Raw genomic sequence first — 22,116 nt, 5'->3', positions numbered from 1 at the left:
ACCTCTAATTTTCAGTGATCTTATTAGGCTAAAGTGGTATTGCTGAAGTGAGGGACATTTCATACTACATGCAGGCACTATTGCAGACTGTCTGCAGACTAGAACAGGGTTTCTTGTTTGAGTGCTGTCCCCATGGGTGCTCCATGGGACAGAGACTTTTCATAGCAACATCTAGTGGAGGCTGTGCCTGTGTGATCTCAGCGTGCGCCAGTCGCATCACCGGGATCATGCATGCAGTCCCATCTCTCCTCAGTTCCTTTGTCACTGTCCCAGGCTATGGACAGAGCTCCACTCCTCAGCCTTATAGAATTGAAAGAATTAGGTTTAGACTTAGTGGTTTCTTTATGAATTTAACTTATTTCGACACTAAAAAGAAAAAAAAAAATCTCTTAGCCAGGATTTACCTCTTTAGTGTTTATCTATATTGTCCATAGTTCACTGAGACACTCTGGTTACTTAAAAACCAAAACCGAAAAAAACAAGGACTAGAAGGAGGAAGAAACCGAGCAGTGAATCCTCCGTTTCATTATGTCTGCCTCACTGGGGTTCAAGAAATGCAATAAATGCCACAAACCCATGCCTGCCTCACACGGCCATTGCGAGTATGTGTGCTGCCTCGGAGAGGGATGTATACCGCAGAAGTGCTCTCAATGTAAGAGCCTTGCAGCTTGAGCCGGAAAGGACAGGGAGCTATATTTAAAAATGCTCCTCTTTGACAAGGCTCTTGAAGCCACCGCAGGAGGACAAAGATAATGTGGAGAAAATCCCCTCTGAGAGGGGCTCCACTTCCCCCACTGCGAGAACTAAGTCAGAATCCAAGCCTTCCCCATTTTGCTCCTTTCTATCTAAGAACATAAGAATGGCGATACTGGGTCAGACCAAAGGTCCAACTAGCCCAGTATCCTGTCTGCCGACAGTAGGCAATGCCCCGTGCCCCAGAGGAGGTGAACTGAAGACAATGATCAAGTCATTTGTCTCCTGCCATCCGTCTCCTGCCATCCATCTCCCGCCTCGATAAAAGACTAGGCACCATACCTTACCCCTTGCTAATAGCCATCTGTGGACCTAACCTCCAAATATTTATCGAGCTCTTTTTTAAACTCTGTTAGAGTGCTGGTCTTCACAGTGTCCTCTGGTAAGGAGTTCCACAGGTTGACCGTGCACTGTGTGAAGAAAAGCTTTCTTTTATTAGTTTTGAACCTGCTACCCATTAATTTCATTTGGTGTCCTCTAGTTCTTATATTATGGGAACAAGTAAATAACTTTTCTGTATTCACTTTCTCCACGCCATTCATGATTTTATATACCTCTGTCAGATCGCCCCTCAGTCTCCTCTTTTCTAGACTGAAAAGTCCCAGTCTCTCTAGCCTCTCCTCATATGGGACCTGTCCAAACCTTTAATCATTTGAGTTGCCCTTTTCTGAACCTTTTTGAATCTAGGGTGAGCCTGAGTGGTAAGCCAGGCACATCAGGCATACAAAAAGCTAATGCTGCCTCAGTTTCTTCACATAAAAGTTGCAGTCTGCATAAAGTGGCACCAACTTTCACCTCAGTGGCACTGATAGCGCTACAGAAGGTGTACTGCCTTTGTCTCTGGCACCGGCAGCAGTGGTGCTGAACACTCAAACAGCTCTCACCCCAGAAGCATCATTCCCAGTGCTGGAGCAGCACACACTGCTGTTGTCTTTTGGCATTGGGAGGTAGTCCCATACTGCACTGGGACACTCGTTAGTGCTGTGGAAAGCCAGAGAAAAATCCAGTAGAGTGGTTTCACGGGACCATATCCCAATCTCCACCATTAGATCACCGGTGCCTGTTTATCACTCATCGTATCCTATACCGCCCTATCAACATGAAGGGGATGAACATCATTCTCTTCCTTAGGGCATCAAGGTTTTACCAATCACCTCACTGTCTTTATGCTCATACCTATCACTGTTGTTCTTCTATACACATTGGGGCTAACATGCTATGAATGCAGAAGCTTTTTCTCCTCACAACATTCATCACTGAGTGCAGCCCACGCTTCCCACTACTATCTGATTATCATTATCAGTACTATAGAGAACATCATGAGTTCTGTTATTTCAGATCCAGGTCTCAGCAGTCACCCTGCCTTTGTTATGGTCCTGTTTGTCACCACTCTAGAATATCTCCTATAGTGACACAGCACCAGCCATCTCCTATGGCATTACTCTCCACTCCCTACAACAAAAAGACAGATGTACATGATATGCACATGCCAGATGATCTTCAGTCGCAGCCACCTCCAGATTCTCCCATGGTTAAATCTTTCATCTCCCAAGCCAAAACAATCAACCCCATGGACCATCCTTCTCCTAACAACCTAAAATAATTTCAAGAGCTCTTTAAGAGTGTAGCTAATAGCCACGAGATCACCCTAACAAAAATGCCAGAGAAGCAATGCAAACTTCTAAAAAAAACCTACAACCTCCTACTTGTGCTAGAGTGGCTTTACCACTCATTGAAGCTATAATGGAGGCATCAGATGAAGTCTAACAATATCCAGCCACAGCTACATCTACAAATAAATGTGCTGGTTAGAAAGTATTTTGTCCCTGCAAAGGGCATGGATTCCCCCTTTCAAAATCCTCAGCCAACCAGAGGGTAAAAACACTAGAAGATAAAAGCAATCTCCCTGATAAGGAGCACAAGTACTTACAATTATTTGGGAAAAAGTGTACTTATCTTCCACACTCCAGTTACATATAGTCAATTATATGGTGCTCCTGGCTACCCATGATTTTGATAACTATTCAAAACTTAGAGAACAAAAAGAAGTCCTGTGGCACTTTATGGACTAACAGATATTTTGGAGCATAAGCTTTTGTGGGCAAAGACCCGCTTCATCAGATGCATGAGTGGGGGCGGGGGGGGGTTCAGAGGGGTATTTAACGAGTGGGGTCCATAAAAGGGAGGGCCAGAGCTGACAAGGTCCAAGGTCTATTCAGTCAGGATGGAAATGGCCCATTATCAATAGTATAGATCAAGAGGATTAAAAACAAGTCAGATCACGCCGGGGGGGGGGGGCGGGGCGCGGGGGGATGTGGCCCATTGTCAGAGTCTAATGTGGAGGTGTGAACTTCTAGCACAGAGAAACTGTTTTTGTAAGGGGCCAGCCACTCCAAGTCTCTGTGTTTAATCCTTGGTTGATGGAATCAAATTTGCAAATGAATTGCAGCTCAGATTTCTCTCCATTTTATTTTTGAATTTTTTTTGTTCTAGGACTGCTGCTTCTGAATTTGTTACTGAGTGTCTAGGGAGATTGAAATGTTCTTCTATAGGTTTGTGTATGTTGCCGTCTTCAGGGATCTGCAACCCATCCCAGACAATGATCCTTCACTCTCACAGACGTTGGGAGACAGGCCTGTCCTTGCCTACAGGCAGCCTGCCAACCTTAAACAAATTCTCACTAGCAACTATAGAGCACAACACAGTAACTCTAAACATCTAACCAATCCCTGCAGCAAACCTCATTGCCACCTCTGCTCACGTATCTACACCAGCGATATCCTCACAGGACTTAACATCAACCATCCCATTGGGGCTCCTTTACCTGCACATCTACTAATATATGATATGCCATCATGTGCCAGCAATGCCCCACTGCAATTTGCATTGGCCAAACTGGACAGTTTCTACCTAAAAGAATAAATGGACATAAACCAGACATCAGGAATGGCAATTCTGTACCAACAGAACAGGTTTCCAGTTGTAGGGGAGGTGTAGTCTGGATATTAGAAAAATTCTGTTTCACTAGAAGGGTAATGAAGTACTGGAATGTGTTGCATAGGGATATGGTGGAATCTCCAGCATTAGAGCTTTTTAAGACAAGGTTTGATAAAGCCCTGGGTGGAAGACCTTGAGCAGGGAGTTGGATCAGATGACTTCCTGAGATTGCGGAGGAGGGATAGCTCAGTGGTTTGAGCATTGGCCTGCTAAACCTGGGGTTGTGAGCTCAGTCCTTGAGGATACCATTTAGGGATTGGGGCAAATAGATGTCTGGGATGGTGCTTGGTCCTGCCAAGACGGCAGGGGACTGGACTAGATGACCTCCCAAGGTCCCTTCCAGTTCTTAGACACAAGTGTAAGCAAGTATAAGTTTCTTCCAACCCTCATCTTCCATGTTTTTATAGGGGAAAAAATGAGAATTACTTTGCTAAGTTTATTCTAAACATTTAGGATGAAGCCCTAGGAAAAGTCTGTGAAAGATGTAGGAAAGGGATAAATCTTACAAGCTATTTAAAAATATATAGTTAGTGTACCCATTGTCACTATCGGTTTTCTATTTCTTTATAGATACCATAGTGGAAATGGGTCTGGAAGAACAAGGGGAGGAAAGATAGTGGCAGATGCATTTAGGGAAGGCAAGTCATTAAGAAACAGAAATGGGCAAGAAAAGGGCCAGATCTGTGAAGGGGAAGGTGCGGACAAGAAGTAGTTGAAAGGGATGGGAGGTGGTGGTGGTGTTCAGAATTGTAGGGGCGAGAGGCAGGGAATCATTCCCTAGAAATTAAGGACACTGTACAGGAGCATCTTACAGTGATCATGGTAAGAGCTGATGGTCAGGAGTTCTAGTTGTGTGCATAAAGAAAAGGTAGAAATTTAGAAATATTCTGGGAGTGGGAGTGTGGGAGTGGGAGTGACAGGCACTGGATATAGCCTGGATGTTTAAGGCAGAAAGAGAAGTCCAAAAATAATTCCTAGTTTGTAGGTCTGAATTACAGGGAGGATGGTCATAACAGCTGGGACTGGTAATAAAGGGAGTTGAAAGTAAAATATTAGAAAGTGATGGAGATGAGTGCCTTAAATTCAAAAATCTGTGTGAATGCAAGGTTAGGCAGGTTGCGTAATTTCAAACTGCATTACATTTGGAAAACAGCTCAGCTGCATATTGTGCATAATAGATTTTCCTCCAAGTGACTAAGCACATGAAACAAATCTCCCAGTCTGTGGCTATTACCCTAGCCAGCAGGAGGCTGTTGGGTTTCAGTGAGGCATTAAAGTTCCAACTGGTCTGATCTCTGCGCAGGTGCAGTATGTGACCCCAAAAATGCCAGCGAATGTTTAACAGGCTTAAAAATAGTCTTAGGCACAAAACCAGAAAACCCCAACAAACTCTACTGATCCTGAGTAAGCTGCTTGAGGGAAAGGCTGTATGTGTGGGGATCAGGGTGGTGATCATGCTATTTTGCTTCAAAGGATAATCCACTAACTCTTAAGGCTGGTGTTTTTTTCCAGAGTGCAAGCCAGGAAGCTTGACCCAAACTTCATTTAATATGAATCTTTCTAGTGACTTCAGTGTGCTCTAGATAAGACCAAGTGAGTCTCTTGGGAAGATGACACAGATGGTGAAACTCTGATAGGCTGAATATTTTTTTCTTTAGCTGTTACTTTTTATGAAGTATTTTCCTCAAGGTGTGCAGTAGTGTTGTATTTGAGCTTTAATTAAGGATCATCTCTTCTGTGCACTCCTGTTTTGTTGGTCCCTAGGTTAGTTGTTTAAAACAATTTTCACTGTATGATGTGTGATTTTTAGTCTGCAAGGGATTTTGGATGAAGTCCTGTATATCAAAGATCTGCAGCAATTGAAGAGTGAAAATAGCTAACTGTGGAGTGTAGTGCTGTAAAACCCTGTTAGCTAGGTATAAAATTCACCCTATTGTAGAATGGCAGCACAAGGCCTTGTGTGGTGCATGAGCCCACTTTTATTTTGCCAGCCTGTTTTGAGGGCTTAAATTGTGACTGTGTTCTGTTGGTACAGAGGACAGTCTTTTACTATACCTTTTGTAATAAGACTCTGAATTTACACTAGTGTAAAAACAAATGATGACAATTGATCAGCCCCCTAACATATAGGCTTACCATTCACGAATGCTCTCTTTTCAGGGCAAGTCACTGGCCCAACTGCTTCAGAAGAAAGTCTGAAAAACCCAGACAAACACTTATGGATTAACCTGCCCAAAGGGGAAGTTTCTTCCTGATCTCTATCAATTAGTGGAAGGCTTATATCTTGAGCAGGATGATTTAATCTGTTCTCAATTTTGCATCCCAGCGATGTGAATGCTATTGTTGATACAAGTATCTAATCATCTTCTGAAGTCTATTAAACTCTTGGCCTAAATGAAATCTCTGGGTAATGATTTAATGGATAAATTTAATCTTAAGAAAAGTGTATTTCCATGGATAGGTTTTAAATCTGTTGCTTTTATTGATATTATATTCTCATATCATGAGAAGGAGGTGGAAAATCAGATGGACCTTTCAGTATCGTTCATTATTTTATATCTCTAATGTCCCAGCTTCAGCCCTCCACCTTTTTAATGTCACCTTCCATGAAAGTCTTGCTTATACCACTGATAATTTCTGCTGTCCTTTTCTAGGCCTCTTTCTGTTCCTTTATCCTTTCTTAGAATGGATGCTCAAATAGGTCTCAGGCTTCATGAGTATTATCCATTATGGTGCTTGTAAAAGCATGCAGGGGACCAGTGAAGTACAATACTGAAAAATTCAGAGGAGCGTTCTTGCCAAGCCATTGTACTTGTTTGTTGGACCTCTGTGCCCCTTCACTCCTGCCCTAGAAACTTCTGGGTATTGTGATGGGTTATACTGGCTCTGACTGCAAAGCTGATGGCTGCTGTGTAATTGACTTCTTGTTGTGCTTAACAGCTAAGAGCACAAGGAGAGGAGAAATCAGCTGCATTTTCCTGTCCCAACTTTCCTTCCACTTTATTTCCTATTTTCTTGAATGCTTTATTCTAAACTCCTGTGTAAAATATTTTGTGTGAGTATGTGTAGACATACAGTTTTATATTCAGTCTACCTTAACAGTAGCAAAGCATATGTACTATAATAGATACACGTGCATGAATATCTAACAAAGGAAAAGAGGTGTGTAAGAAAGAGAGCACTCTAGAAGGGTCAAGGAGAGAAGTGTATCTACTGAAGATCTCAGTATGCTGGAATGATTATGAAAAATTTAAGGAATAGTGGTGTTTCAAGGTGAATTTTATTTAATAGGTTAAAGTTTGACAGCCTCAGTAGTAGTAGTAGTAGTAGTAGTAGTAAGCCTCAGTAACAGTAGGTCCTATTCCACACATCAGGTATAGGTCAGATAGGAACCTGAAAAGTTTTCCTCCTTTCTGTTCCATCAGTGTACTTTGCCATTGACCAAGATGTAACAGCTATAGGAGCAATAGGAGAGAGATTCAGGTCCCGTTCCTTTCGTGCCCTGATTCAACAGTTCATCCTCAGTCAACAAAGCATTTGTGCTGAAGTAGGCTTTACTCATTATGCTTTAAGGATGTTTACACCCTTTTCCAAAAACAGAAGGAATTGCGCCCTGAAGCTTTTAAAGACTTCTTTTACTCCAGGTTCAGAAACTTGAGTGTGTTGTTTTTGTATTTTTTAATTATTGCGGGTGGAAGCTGAATAACCAGGTTCTAGTCCCAGTTCCCCAGGTATGAATGATTTACGTGAAATGTGAATGTGTCTGCAGACATTAAATTGATTACATTACCAATCACACAGTTCTGTATTAAAAGGAGAGGGCAATTTCTGAAACATTCAGAAGTATAGTCCTCAAACAGGATAGAACTTGAGCATATGCTTAACTTCAATTGTGTGCTAAAATTTCATTGACTTCAATGTGTACTTAAATGCTTTTGAACTATGGCCTCAGCTTTCCTCTCTCCCTCTCTCTTCCCCATTCCTCCCTAAATTCCTTCCCTGCCCCCCCAACCCAAAAATAAAACCAAAAAACCCAAACTCTTTCTGGTATTTAGTTGTGGGTTGGTTAGTGTCACAGTAAAGTGTATAATTAGGAGTAATGAAACTAATTTTAAGAAAAGAAAACCTTCAGAAGGAACGGATTTTTCTGGCAAGAGGCGGGTTTCAGTGGGGAACAAAAGCATAATATAGGCAGATGATTTAGTTATTTTTGTCTTGTTTCTTTCAGTATTAAGTTATTAGGAGGTCATGGTACAAGGTACAGGAATCACTGGAAGTGAAATATGGATTGTCAGGTATGCATTTTGTTGCAGATTTCTTTTAATTTTTGAAAAGGTAAATTTAATCTGGAAGTGCTTCCTGGTGGCTACGTACATAATGTACATGTCTCTTCCATCCCCACTTCATATAAATTGTTTACTTTTGTTAAAAATCCTGGAAGATGTGGATTGTTGCTGATTGTAGTGAGAAAACCAGGGAAAAATTAAGCAGCAGAAATGTAGCACTTTAAAGACTAATAAAATAATTTATTTGGTGATGAGCTTTTGTGGGACAGACCTACCTCATCAGATCAATCTCATTTCCAATACAGACTGACATTTAAGTATAGAGGACAAAAGGGCAATAAAAACTGACAAATCAAATAGGACTGAAGGAGGGGTGAGGTGAGGTAATTACTAGCATCAAAGGAAGGGATGCAGTCCTTGAAATGTTTCTGTTCATACCATGTGTTAATGTGTCAAATTTGAATATGAACTCCAACTCACAAATTTCTCACTCTAATCTGTTTTTAAATTGTTTATGCTCTAGGACACAAATTTTCAGGTCTTTAACAGAATGGCCCACTGCATTGAAGTGTTCACTGACTGGCTTATGTGTATTCTTGATGTCTGCTCTGTGTCCATTTGTTCTTTGGTCAAGGTTTTGCCCAGTCTGTCCAATGTACATAGTGGCAGGGCATTATTGGTGCATAAAGGCGCATGTACTGTTTCTGGAAGTGCACGAGAATGTACCTTTCATCTTGTAACTAACATGGTTAGGTCTGGTGATGGTATCCCCAGAATAAATATGTGGGCAAACTTGGCAGCGGGGATTGTTTGCAAGGAAAAGTTTCAGGCTTGGTATTACTGTGGTGTAGCCTGGAGTCTGCAGAGACTTGGAAATAAGAATTCTGAGAGACTTGCCTTATCCTGTTCACCTCACAGGAGTGGCTATGGTGAAGCATGGCTATTTAAATATGAACATGTCTAACTGCTTTACTGTGAATCAAAGTATGCAAGGATTATTATATTTGAGGATGTCCACAGCCCATTATGACTGCCACCTCATTTTATACTTGTGGTTGGGCGGAGCTTGAGTTGTTGGAAGAGCTTGGTAGAGTGCTGGTTCTTAATTTTTTTTTTTTTTTTTTTTTTTTTTTTTTTTCCAGTTTTGCAGGGCATGGTGTCCAACTGCTGGGTACTTGGTCCAAGAAGCCTTTTTGAACAACATGATCGTGTAGTCCTTACTGATTGAGCTCTATGCAGATACAAAATTGTATCATTTGTAAAAATGATCCGTGGATATAAAGCAGATATCTGTCGATTTGCAGGATTCTAAATGCAAAATTTGTACACCTATCTCTTGTTAAATGAGTGTTTTACTTACCAGTACTCGCTAACATGAGGGACACCCATACCTTCCTTTATTCACTAGATGAGTGAACTCTACCCGCTAATATGAGCCTTATTTCCCACCCTGCAGATCCAGCCCGCTGCAGCCTGAAACCACTCTGACCCAATCTGCTGCAGCCTGAAACCACTCCAACCAACCCTGCTGACCCAATCTGCTGCAGCCTGAAACTCTGCCAGTGTCACAGACCTAACCTGCTATGGCCTTAAACCCCACCCACTGCACACGCCCAACCCACTGCAGCCTTAACACCCCACCCTCTCTGTGGGCCCAACCTGCTGCAGCCTTAAACCTGCCCCCCCCGCCCCAGCCCCAACCCACTGCAGCCTTAACACCCCTGCCTGCCCCATGGCCCAACCCACCACAAGGTTTTAACCCTCCCGCCCGCTCATGGCCCCAGACTGCCCCAAGCCTTTAACCCTCTCCACCCCTGCCCCCAAAACCCAAAGTTCACTTACTTTTCAAAAGCAGTGCTACATGTTGCCACTCCTTCGCTGAATTACAAGCACTTGGAACAAATCAGACTTTTACATGTATTTTAATGGGAATTTAGTGTCCCTCTCATGAGTTTTTGCCTATGAGCAGAAAGTTGGGAACCAATTGCTCGTATAGCGAGGGATGAGTATGTCTGCATCCATATTTGTAGGGCTGTACTTATTCATATGAATAGTCTTACAGAAGTTAGGAGCTGACATGTGGCTTGTAATACAGTGGTATGTTGGCTCAGTTATGTAGTGGAGGTAGCCCAAAGTGGTGTGGGAGCCACCAAAAGTAATCTGCAGTTAGCTAGGTGTGACTTCCTGTCAGGAATGGCAGGCAGCCCTTGAAAGTGGGGGTGCGGCAGGCCATGAAGGCCAGAACCATGGCTCTGCCTTCATCTCCATGCTGCCCCTTCCCCCAAAGCCCAACTCCTGCACTGCCTTTCCAAACCCATGTTTCCCACTTATTCTTCACCATCACCTCCTTACACAGTGCTTAACCTTAGGGCCAGTAAAACGTGGGGGAGGGATCTCATGGCCCTTTTCTCCTCCTTCTTTGTCTGACCTTAGATGTGCATAAACATGTCTGTTGTTGGAACATTGGCACAGTATTTCACATTGTACTGAAAGCCTGAACACCAGCAGGTTATTTTTATAGGGGCCTTGAGAACTGAAATGTTCCTTTTAATTTTGGTGAGGATTGATGCAAAAACATAGGCCTTTTATTTCCTCTTGTTCTGAATTGCAGAAGCTGAGACCCACTTAGTGGGCACTTCCATCTCTCATTTCCTATTCTAAACAGAGGTCTCGAGAGCTCATTTGGGTCCAGGCATGTTAAGAAAGAACATTTTGAAAATGAGCCACACATGTTTCAAGGTCAGGTTTCTGACAGCTGTGCTAGTTAATCTACTTTTCTGTAGACATTAATTACCAGAATAACATGAACCTAAATCTTCTGTTATGCTTGTGAAATTCCACGGTCTTCTGTGGAATGCCTCTTCACTTGCTCTGGTGTAAGGAAGAGAAGGTGCTTTGTCCTCTGCTCATATTCTTCTCGCGCAACCACTCTCATCCAGAAATACTTCTTCGGCTATGTTTCATGTACGTTTTTCAAAACAATCTTAATCCTCCTTTTCATTTGCACAAGATTAAATATTTCTCTACATTCAAGGGTACACGGTCAGGTCAAATTTGGTCTCATTTAAGATTTTTTTAAAGTAAGGCCAGTGGAAACATGATTTTTTTTTTTTTTCTTTTAAACAAATTAACATGAGTTTACAGCTCAGCCATTGCTGCATGGCTTTAATACAGAACAGACAAAGTGAATGCCAGAAGCCTGGGGAACAAACAGGAAGAATTAGAGGCCCTGGTACACTCACACAAGTACGAGGTGGTTGGAATAACGGAGACTTGGTGGGACGATTTGCATAACTGGAGCACGGTCATGGAAGGTTATAAATTGTTTGGGAAGGACAGACAGGGCAGAAGAGGAGGAGGAGGAGTTGCGCTCTGTGAGGGAGCAGTATGATTGCTCAGAGCTCCAGTATGAGGAAGGAGAAAATCCAGTTGAGTGTCTTTGGGCTAAGCTTAGAGGTGGAAGTAACAGAGGTGATGATGTAGTTGGTGTCTGTTATGGGCCGCCATATCAGGGAGAGGAGATAGGTAAGGCTTTCTTTAAGCAGCTTAGTGAAGCTTCCAAATCACAGGCCCTGGTTCTCATGGGAGACTTTAATCATCCAGACATTTGTTGGGAGACCAATACAGCAGCATACAGACAATCCAGGAAGTTTTTGGAGACTACTGGGGATAACTTCTTGGTACAAGTGCTGAAGGAACTGACCGGGGCCGTGCGCAACTTGACTTGTTGCTCACAAACAGGGAAGAACTAGTAGAAGAAATAGAAGTGGGAGGGAACCTGGGCTGCAGTGACCATGAGATTGTAGATTTCAGGATCCGGACAAAAGGAAGAAGGGTGAGCAGTAACATACAGATCCTTGATTTCAGAAGAGCAGACTTTGACTCCCTAGGAGAGCGGATGAGCAGGATCCCTTGGGAAACGAAGGTGAAGGGGAAAAGAGTTGAAGAGAACTGGCAGTATTTTAAAGAAGTCTTACTGAAGGCACAGGAACAAACAATCCCGCTGCATAGTAAGAAATGCAAACATGGTAGGCAACCAGCTTGGCTTAACAGGGAAATCCTTAGTGAGCTTAAATTCAAAAAGGATGCATACAAGAAACAGAAACGAGGACAGTTGACTAAGGAGGAGTATAAATATACGGCTGGAGAATGCCGGGCAGTAATCGGGAAAGCGAAAGCACAATTGGAACTGCAGCTGGCAAGGGATGTGAAGAGTAACAAGGATTTCTACAGGCATGTGAACAATAAGTGGGTTATCGGAGAAGGTGTGGGGCCATTACTGGATGAGGGAAGTAACCTAGTGACAGATAATGCAGGAAAAGCTGAAGTACTCAATGCTTTTTTTTGCCTCAGTCTTCACAGACAAAGTCAACTTCACAATGATGGTCCTCGATGGTGCAGTATGGGAAGGTGGAGGGCAGCCATGTGTGGGGAAGGAACAAGTTCTGAGCCATCTAGAAAAACTAGATGTGCACAAGTCCATGGGTCTGGATTTAATGCACCCCAGGGTACTGAGGGAATTGGCAGAGGTCATTGCTGAACCTTTGGCCATTATCCTCGAAGACTCTTGGAGATCAGGGGAGATACCAGGTGACTGGAAGAAGGCAAACATAGTGCCCATCTTTAAGAAAGGAAAGAAGGACAAGCCAGGGAACAATAGACCCTTACCTTACCTCAATCACTGGGAAAATAACGGAGGGAATCCTCCAGGAATCCATTTTGAAGCACTTGGAAGAGGGGAAAGTGATCAGAAGTAGCCAACATGGATTCGCCGGGGGCAAGTCCTGCCTCACCAATCTGATCAGCTTCTATGACTACGTAACAAGCTCTGTGGACATGAGGAAGTCAGTGGATGTGATATACCTTGACTTCAGCAAGGCTTTTGATAAGGTCTCCCACAACATTCTTCACCATAAGTTAAGGAAATATGGATTGGATCCTTGGACTTTAAGATGGATAGAAAGCTGGCTTGATGTTCGGGCCCAACAGGTAGTGGTCAATGGCTCAATATCTGGATGGCGGTCTGTTTCAAGCGGAGTGCCGCAAGGCTCGGTTCTGGGGCAGGTGTTACTCTACATCTTTATTAATGACCTGGATGAGGGACTGGGTTGCACCCTCAGCAAGTTTGCAGATGACACAAAACTAGGGGGAGAGGTAGATACCTTGGAGGGTAGAGAGAGAATCCAGAGGGACCTGGATAAACTGGAGGACTGGGCCAAAAGAAATCTGATGCGGTTCAATAAGGAGAAGTGTACAGTCCTGCACCTGGGACGGAAGAATCCCAAACATTGGTACAGGCTGGGGACCAACTGGCTCAGCAGCAGTACGATAGAAAGGGACCTTGGGGTTATGGGGGATGAAAGGGTGGATATGAGTAAACAGTGTGCCCTTGTAGAAAGATAACGGCATACTGGGGTGCATTAGGAGGAGCATTTCAAGCAGATCTAGGGAAGTAGTTATTCCTCTTTATTCGGCACTGGTGAGGCCACATCTGGAATATTGTGTCCAGTTTTGGGCCCTGCAGTATAAAAAGGAAGTGGATTTTCTAGAGCAGATTCAGCGAAGGGCAACAAAAATGATTAAGGGTCTGGAGCACAAGACTTATGAGGATAGGCTGAGGGATTTGGGCTTGTTTAGTTTACAGAAGAGAAGACTTAGAAGTGATATAATAGCAGCCTTCAACTTCCTGAAGGGGAGCTCTAAAGAGGAGGGTGAGAAATTGTTCTCGGTGGTGTCAGATGGCAGAACAAGGACTAATGGTCAGAAGTTGAAGAGGGAAAGGTGTAGGTTAGATATTAGGAAAAACTGCTTCACCAGGTGGATGGTGAAGCATTGGAATGCGTTGCCTAGAGAGGTGGTGGATTCTCCATCCCTTGAGGTTTTTAAGTCCCGGCTGGACAAGGTCCTGGCTGGGATGACTTCATAGGGGTTGATCCTGCTTGAAGCAGGGGGCTGGACTAGATGACCTCCTGAGGTCCCTTCCAGCCCTATGATTCTGTGAAACTGCCTGGAAACCAAGGGAAAATAGACCACCCTCTTTTCTGTTTCCCCAAAAGAAATACTCTGTAAGTAAATTAATAGCAAACACTGGATACGACAAGTATCGGAGGGGTAGCTGTGTTAGTCTGGATCTGTAACAGCAACGTAGGGTCCTTTGGCACCTTATAGACTAATGGAAAAGTTTTGAGCATGAGCTTTCGTGAGCACAGACTCACTTCATCAGATGCACAGTTGTACAGATGCACATCAGATGCATAGATACGACAGTGTTTCTTAAACTATATCCCACAGAACACTGCTTTCCCATGAACAATTCACATATGTGCCATAAGCATTTGGAAAAATAATTCAAAGTTTTACAATAAACAAACATTTTATAATATTATTGGAAAATACTGAAACACAACTTTATTTCTACATCTTGTGAGAGGTAGTCTAGCAACTCAGCAAGGTTGACTAACGTGTTTTTCTCCCCCTGGTTTGATCTTCTATCTGTACGGCGCATGTGCTACGGCGGCTATGCTGTCAGTCAGCTGCTTGATGTAAGCCAGTGCACTTATGATGATTTAGTGAATTTATTATTTCCACTGATACAAGTAAACAGAGTAAATTACATTTCTTTTTTTTAAGAAAAAAAAAAAAAAAGCCAGAAGTGAAAAAGTACTACTTTGTTGTTAAAACCAGATACATTGTTAGTACTTGATTGCTGTACAGTAAACCCTTGAAAGCCCAACTGGAACTTGAGCATTAACGTGCGTTAAGCTCAACTCAATCTTGCTCCTCCAGCCCTGGCTCAACCCTCCCAGCCCTGTGTGTGGCCCTGATTCAGCCTCGCTCCCAGCCCCACTCACCACTTGTGCACGGCTCCCTCTAACTCCCCACCCCCAGCTCTGGCTTCAGCTCATCACCCTCACGCACAGCTCTGGTTCAGCTTGCCCCAAACTAACCTCCTGGCCCCGGCTCACCATGTGAGCGCAGCTGCGGCTCACCACCCCACATGCAGCTCTAGTTCTGCCCCCCTGAATGGCTCTGGCTCATTTCTGCCTCCTGCAGCCCTAACCCACCCCAGGGTTAACCCCCCCTGCCTGCCTCCCATGGCTTCAACTCACAGCCAGGATTAACCCTCCCCAGTTGCCCCCCCCCCCAACTCCAGTATTTACCTTTCAAGAGGAGCTCTAGGTGCTCCTGCTGCTTCACCAGCTACAGAACATGCATTCTGCTGAGGGAAAAGAGCTGCAACCAACTTACTCAAAATTCCATTTATGCGAGGGTGCATGGGAACAGAACCCTCGTGCAAATCAAGGCAGTACTTAAGTACCTGATCGAATGAAGTAATTTAGTTTTTGCTGTATATGTTGCTGTTAGCGGGTGTGTGGTTTTTTTGGTCTGACAAGGTTTTGTTTTTTTTAAGAGCTTTCATAGGTGTTCCACATGTTTAAACAAAATTGTTTCGTGTTCCATGGTCTCAGAAAGTTTAAGAAATGCTAAAATAACGCATTAAGACTTTAAACTTTTACACATGGATTAATGAAGCAATGTGTTACTTTTTAAGTAACTTGCCTGCACATGATGATTGGGTTTTGGTATGTTAGTGTGGCATGGTTTCTTTTTATCTTCATCCTGGCAGACTGCTAATGTTCAGTAACTTTTAAAGTATTAAGTCTCTGAAGTAATTTGATCAATTTCTTAATCATTTAGAAAGTCATTTCCTACTTTATTTTCAAAATTTTCTCTCCAAGAACATTCTCAGTGATTTATAGCTCTCCATATGGTCATGGAGCTACAGAATAGGGAGTTTCTTTAAAATCGTGGTGGTTTATAAACGTACATTCTAAAACGCCTGTTCTCTTATTGCATTATTTTACAGCATGGTACAGTCTCCCAAGTAGAGTGTCACTGGTCTTAGATTTGGTGTCTTCTGAATTTGGATTTTGGTACTTATAAATCTAGAATGAACAGAAAACTAAAAAAGACAAACAGAACAGTTTTTCATTGGCCCGTTAAGAAGTTAGTTCCCACATCATACCAGAATGTTGACTATTTCAGATATATTATTTTTGTTGTGTCCATCTGTCTGTCCAGGCAAGGTTCTATCTTGATTTCCCCCTAGCTTCCTCACACTGTGCCAGCTCCAGCCCCTCCCTCAGCCAGCGTAGGGGCCAGCCCCTTCAACAGACCCATCCACTGTGCCAGCCCCTACCCCACTATGTGGAGGGGTTCGAGGAGGGGAAAAAATGTTCTTGTCCTTACAGACCTAGTTCTTCAAAGTGGGTAAGTTGGGCAACCTGTGTAATTTGTTTACTTGAAAGCTGTTTCATTGAGTTTGCAGGGAGCAGGTTCAGGAGAGGGAGTGGAGGTACCCTGGCTTAGCTTTCACACTTTCATGGTCAGTGAGAAGGGTGCCCATTCTCAACAAGAACTTGGGCGGAACGAGTGCTTCCAGCTGCTGTGAGCATCTGTCCAATGTGCTGGGCCAGTCCGACATAGACTGCAACATTATAGGGCTGTATTATGGACTCTCTTGCTTATGAGCATGTTTGAATCTAAGGTCTTGGCTTGGGCATGTTTCTGTGACTCTGTAGTGCACCTTTTGATAATCTCAAAGCACTGTGCAGAAAAGCAGAAGCCCAGTGCAAGTGTCTTAGAGTGAGAATTGTTAAAAACATAAACTGAGCATCAGGGAGGCAAATGGGCTCTGTTCTTGCAGTTACTGCAAGTACTCTCTGCTCTCTGGCCAACTTGCAGGCATCCCTTTATCATTGTAGGGCTGGGTAGATGAGTCAGAATGGATTTTCGTGTGTTAAAACAAAATGAATTGCTAATTCTCATGCACTTTCTGGGTTCAGTCTTCTTGTAGTTAAGTACCAGATCAGTTTGCACTACAAAATGAAGTCAGCAGTAATTGAAGTTCGTGATTCATGTCTACATCTGCTGCTTCTATCAGTAGTATGCATCCTCTCCAGGTGTATGTCCGCATACTCAGTTGGTTCATTGTGGTACACTGACAGCTGAAAACTGATAGCCCTTAGGCTGCCAGTAAAAGCTGTAGGTGCAGGGTGCACAGAGAACTCTCCCATATCTTCCTTGCCCACACCCACCCCCCCCGGACTCCGCAGACACTATTGTAGAGTCTCCAGGCTGTTGACACAAGAGCTGAAGATGGAAGATACACCATTTGGACTGGACAGCCAATGTAAATAGTGCAGTATCTACATATACGACTTTGTTTTAACTGTATCATGATAAGTACTATCTATGCCTATCGTGGACATGGAATTCATTACGTTAGTGTCGTGTGCCATGTTCTTCACTGGAGGCAGCATTGTGATGTAAATACTGGCACAATTAGGTCAACATAAACTGCTTTACATCAACCTAACTGTAGTGTAGACCAAATCTAGGATGCCCAAATCTTACCATTGGGTGCCCACATAACCTGTTTTTAGGTGCACCTGTGCCATTTGAGTGGTAACATCTGGAATTATCTGCAAAGACATCTTGAAAGCTGCAGTCAGATGAGCTGGGGGGGGAAGAGGGAGCCTGGATCAATGCCTGAAGACTAGGCCTGGCATTGTCAAAGCTTTTTCTGCAAGAGCTTTTTGTTCATGTACTTTTTCTTTCTTTGAAAGATGTTGAAACTCTTCTGCCAGTCTTGTGTGTGCTTTTGGAAGAGGAGCAGCAAAACTTAAGGCGAAATTCCTCATTCCTCTACCTCGGAGATTAAAGTAACTCCCTTTATAGGATGAAATATTGACCCGAGGGACAGTAGACTGTCAGAAGTCAGATGCCAAGACACACACTGCTTGAGGGAACACTTAAACTGACTCAAGACTGACTCAATAAGTGATGGGGGCTAATTTAGCTACAACTAATCAGGAGAGAGATCTTGGAGTCATTGTGGATAGTTCTCTGAAAACATCTGTGCAGTATGCGGTGGCAGTCAAAATCAAACAGGATGTTAGGAAGCATTAAAGGATAGAGAATAAAACTGAGAATATCTTATTGTCCTTGTATAAAACCATGGTATGCCCACATCTTGAATATTGTGTACTGATCTGGTCTCATCTGAAAAAAAAATATACTGGCATTAGAAAAGGTTCAGAAAAGGGCAACTAAAATGATTAGGGTTTCGGAATGGGTTCCATGTGAAGAGAAATTAGGGACTAGGACTTTTCAGCTTAAGGAGGAGACTAAGGGGAGGGTATGATAGAGGTATATTGAAATCATGGGTGGTGTAGAGAAAGTGAATAAGGAAAAAAATGTTTACTTTTCCCCATAATATAAGAGCTAGGGGACACCAAATTAAATTAGTGGGCAGCATGTTTAAAACAAATAAAAGGAAGTTCTTCACACAGCATGCAGTCAATGTGTGGAACTCCTTGCCAAAGGAGGCTATAAAGACTAGGACTATAACAGGATTTTAAAAAAGAGCTAGATAAATTCATGGAGATGAGATCCATTAATGGCTGTTAGGATGGGAGAGGAATGGTATCCCTAGCCTCTGTCAGAAGCTAGAGTTTTATGGCAGGAGAGAGATCACCTCATCATTACCTGTTTGGTTCACTCCCTCTGGGACACCTGGCATTGGACACTGTTGACAGACAGGATACTGGCCTGGATGGACTTTTGGTCTGACCCAGTATAGCCTTTCCTATGTTAAGACCCTATTAAACTGTCATGATTGCATGAAAAATGCTACTTCACAGCTTACATGATTGAACTTACATTAGCAAGAGTCCTGGAATGCTAATATTTTATGCTGGAAACTCATGGCGTAGCTCCTCTCTGCCCCTATATTCAAAAGAGCAACAGACTGGAGTCTGTCATTTTTATGGTACTAACACGCTTACCTGGCATTGCTCGTGTCTTTACCTGAATGAACATGGGTGTTAGGGGGACAGAATTGGAGCCACAGTGCTATCCCCTGGCCCCAGTGAAAGGTGCAGGGTGGGGCTAGGGCCAAGGCTGTGGAGCTTTGCCCTACTCCTCACAGGAGGCATCGAGGGTAGGAGAGTTCGGGACAAGGCCATGATGCTTTTCACTGGCCTGAACGTGAGCTGCTGGGGTTGGGGCAAGGTGTCAAGCCTTGGCCCTGGGTAGGTGGGGGATGAGGGAGCCAGGGCTAATTGTGTGGGAGGAGCATTGTAGGGGGAGGGGTAGCAGAGTTTCCCCCATGCAGCACTGTGGCTGAGTACCAGCAAGGGGTGGTGTTGGGGCAGGGAGCAACTGACCTGTCTAGAGGCTGGCAGGGTGAAGACTCCTGTCTCTGCTTAGCCACTGTGTTCCTGCTGCAGCTGCCTCTGGTGATCACTCTTCCATATTGCTGTTTCCTGCATTTGTTCCCACCTGTGGTCAGTCTGATGTATGTTGTCCCTTTTCTTGGTGCCCCTTTCTTTCTGTGTTCTGGAAAACCATAAGATTTTGAGCACTTTCTGCTTTCCTGGACCTTAGTTTAAGTTACGGGAAGAGGAAGCAGCATATCAAATTTTGTGGTCTGGGGAGGGAGGGCGAGAGAGAGAGAGAGTGTGTGTTGTTTATATATAGACTAGTGGATTTACCTGGTATTGCTCAGGTTCTTCACGTATGTAAGGTTTAAATAAAGGCTGGGGCAACAGTTCTATGGCAATAGGAGGATGGCAGTCAACGAACACGCTCTGTTGATTTACAGATGTTTTGGCTAACCCTTTCATGTAAGCCTAGATAGATAAGCCACAACTGCACCAAGTACCAGAGAGGTAGCCGTGTTAGTCTGTAGCTTCGAGAACAAGAAGTCTTGTGGCACCTTACAGACTAACAGATATTTTGGAGCGTAAGCTTTCATGGGCAAAGACCCACTTCATCAGGTGCATGAGTAGGGGGCGTGGTTTTTAGAGGGGTATTTAAAGAGTGGGATCCCAGTAAGAGGGAGAGCCAGAGCTGACAAGGTCTATTCAGCAAGGTGGAAATGGCCCAGTATCAACAGTACTGATCAAAAGAGCAAAAAGCAAAGTCAGATCAGACAGGGGGATGTGAGCCTTTGTCAGAGTCTAATGGGGAGACACTAGCACCCAGAGCAGAGAAATTGCCTGTGTGAGCTACTAGCCACTCCCGGTCTCTGTTTAATCCATGGTTAATGGAGTCAAATTTACAAATAAATTGCAGCTCAGATTTCTCTCTCCATTTGATTTCTGAAAATTTTCTGTTCAAAACTGTCAGCCTTAAATCTGCTACTGAGTGTCCAGGGAGATTGACGTGGTCCCCCACAGGCTTCTGTACATTACTGTTCCTTATGTCTGATTTTATGTCCATTTATTCTTTTACGGTGAGACTGTCCAGTTTGGCCAATGTAAATTGCAGTGGGGCATTTCTGGCACATGATGGCATATATTATGTTAATAGATGTGCAGGTAAAAGAGGCTCTGATGGTATAGTTGGTGTTAGGTTCTGTGATGTCACTTGTAGATACGTGAGCAGAGTTGGCAGTGAGGACTGTTGCAGGGGCTGGTTCCAGGCCTAGAGTTACTGGTTTGTGATTTGTAGTGGCTGGTGAGGATTTGTTTAAGGTTGGCAGGTTGTCTATAGGTGAGGACAGGCCTGCCTTCCAAGGTCTGTGAGTGTGAAAGATCATTGTTCAGGATGGGTTGCAGATCACTGATGATGAGCTGGAGAGGCCCTAGGTGGGAGCTGTATGTGATGGTCAGTGGTGGTCTCTTGTTTTCCTTGCGAGGCCCATCTTGTAGCAGGTGGCTTCTGGGTACCCGCCTGGCTTTCTCAATCTGTTTCCTCACTTCCTTAGGTGGTCTTGTAGTTTGAGGAAAGCTCGGTAAAGGTCTTGTAGATGTTTGTCTCTGTCTGATGGATCAGAGCAAATATGGTTGTACCTTAGTGCCTGGCTGTAAACCATGGATCGTGTAGTATAGAGTATAGTATAGTAGTCTCTGACCTGGATTGAAGGGGTTAAGTGTAAGAGGGGGTTTGGGCTGCAGGCTCTGGCATGCAGCACTTACCTCAGGCCAGCAGGTAGCATACCAGGGCTAAGGCAGGCTCCCTGGGTTGGTGCTGTCCCTGGTGGTGGTTGTCATGTGAGCCATTCGGAGTTGACCTGTTGGTTCATGACTACAGTAGGCTCAGTACTAGCCTGAAGTCTCCTTAGATGTGGCAGTTTAGGTGACTGCACACCTACTCGGTATCTGAGGGCACCTTCATAACCTTTTAGGCAAAAGCTTCCTCAGTAGAGAGCTCTTGGTTTCTGCATTATGGAAGCATGAAAAGGGTATGAATGGTTTTCGAAAGCTACCACTCTGGATGGAGATCAGGGGCTGTTAGGGAAAACATTGTAGAGCCATTAACATAGTTTACTCTTAATTCAAAATAACTGGTCATTAATAAGGCTCAAAGCTTTGTATCCTACAGTGAGGAGGAATGGTTTGTGTAATTAAAGTATTAGATTGGAACTCATTCATCTTGTCATTTGCGTAAGTTATTTGGGACAAAGACTAACTCCTGCTACCTGTGCGAACATAGCCCAGCATGATGGGGCTCAGTGTTACTGGAGCCTATCATACTAGTATAATATTAGAGCCGAGTTCCCCTAGGTGCTCTGCTGTCAGGGCTTCCGGATGAATGAGGAAATAAGAGTCAGGAGAGGAATTAAATAGCAAGGTGTTGTATGAGGGATTGTTGTGAGTTTATACTTTTATCACTGATTCAAGTATGAAGCATGGTCTGCAATACAAAGTTAGGTTGATTATAAGTTGCCTTGTGTTGACCTAGTTATGTGCTTGCACTTAAATTTGTGCACCAGCAATGTAAACACCCTGTTACTGTGATGCAGTAACAGTACCTTCCAAAGCTTGGTTGATGTACTCTGGGAAATACAGCATGAGTATCCACATTATATTACCTATGTTGATCTTGACAGTCCTCCAGCAGCTGTCCCTTAATACCTGACAGTGGCCACTCTGGTCACAATTTATGAATTCCACTGCCCAGGTGTCACTGAGATCAAAAGACCCCTCCCACCTTTAAATCCATGATTCTTTTTTTCAAATGCCATTTCCAGATGTCCATATTGATGAACACCCAAGCAGCTCTCCATTAC

The 22,116-nt window shown here is 43.7% G+C and overlaps 1 protein-coding gene across 5 annotated transcripts in view; it reads left to right on the top strand.

The window, feature by feature from the left end:
- The window catches only part of PTPRA (protein tyrosine phosphatase receptor type A), a 206,152-nt gene that overhangs the window by 80,885 nt on the left and 103,151 nt on the right, over positions 1-22,116 (top strand). The window contains exon 1 of one of the 5 annotated variants that reach the window (XM_074992241.1): positions 7,997-8,045. The exons of the other annotated variants lie outside the window; for them this stretch is intronic. Within the exon in view, the coding sequence (XP_074848342.1) occupies positions 8,034-8,045 (12 nt within the window). The 5' untranslated portion in view covers positions 7,997-8,033. Of the gene's footprint in view, positions 1-7,996; positions 8,046-22,116 lie in introns of those variants that run through there. 5 annotated transcript variants of the gene reach the window in all.

The sequence above is a fragment of the Carettochelys insculpta genome, chromosome 4 (assembly GCF_033958435.1).
Source record: "Carettochelys insculpta isolate YL-2023 chromosome 4, ASM3395843v1, whole genome shotgun sequence".
Lineage (NCBI taxonomy): Eukaryota > Metazoa > Chordata > Testudines > Carettochelyidae > Carettochelys > Carettochelys insculpta.
Note: the sequence above shows the minus strand (reverse complement) of the source record. Positions and strands in the feature narration are given on the sequence as shown.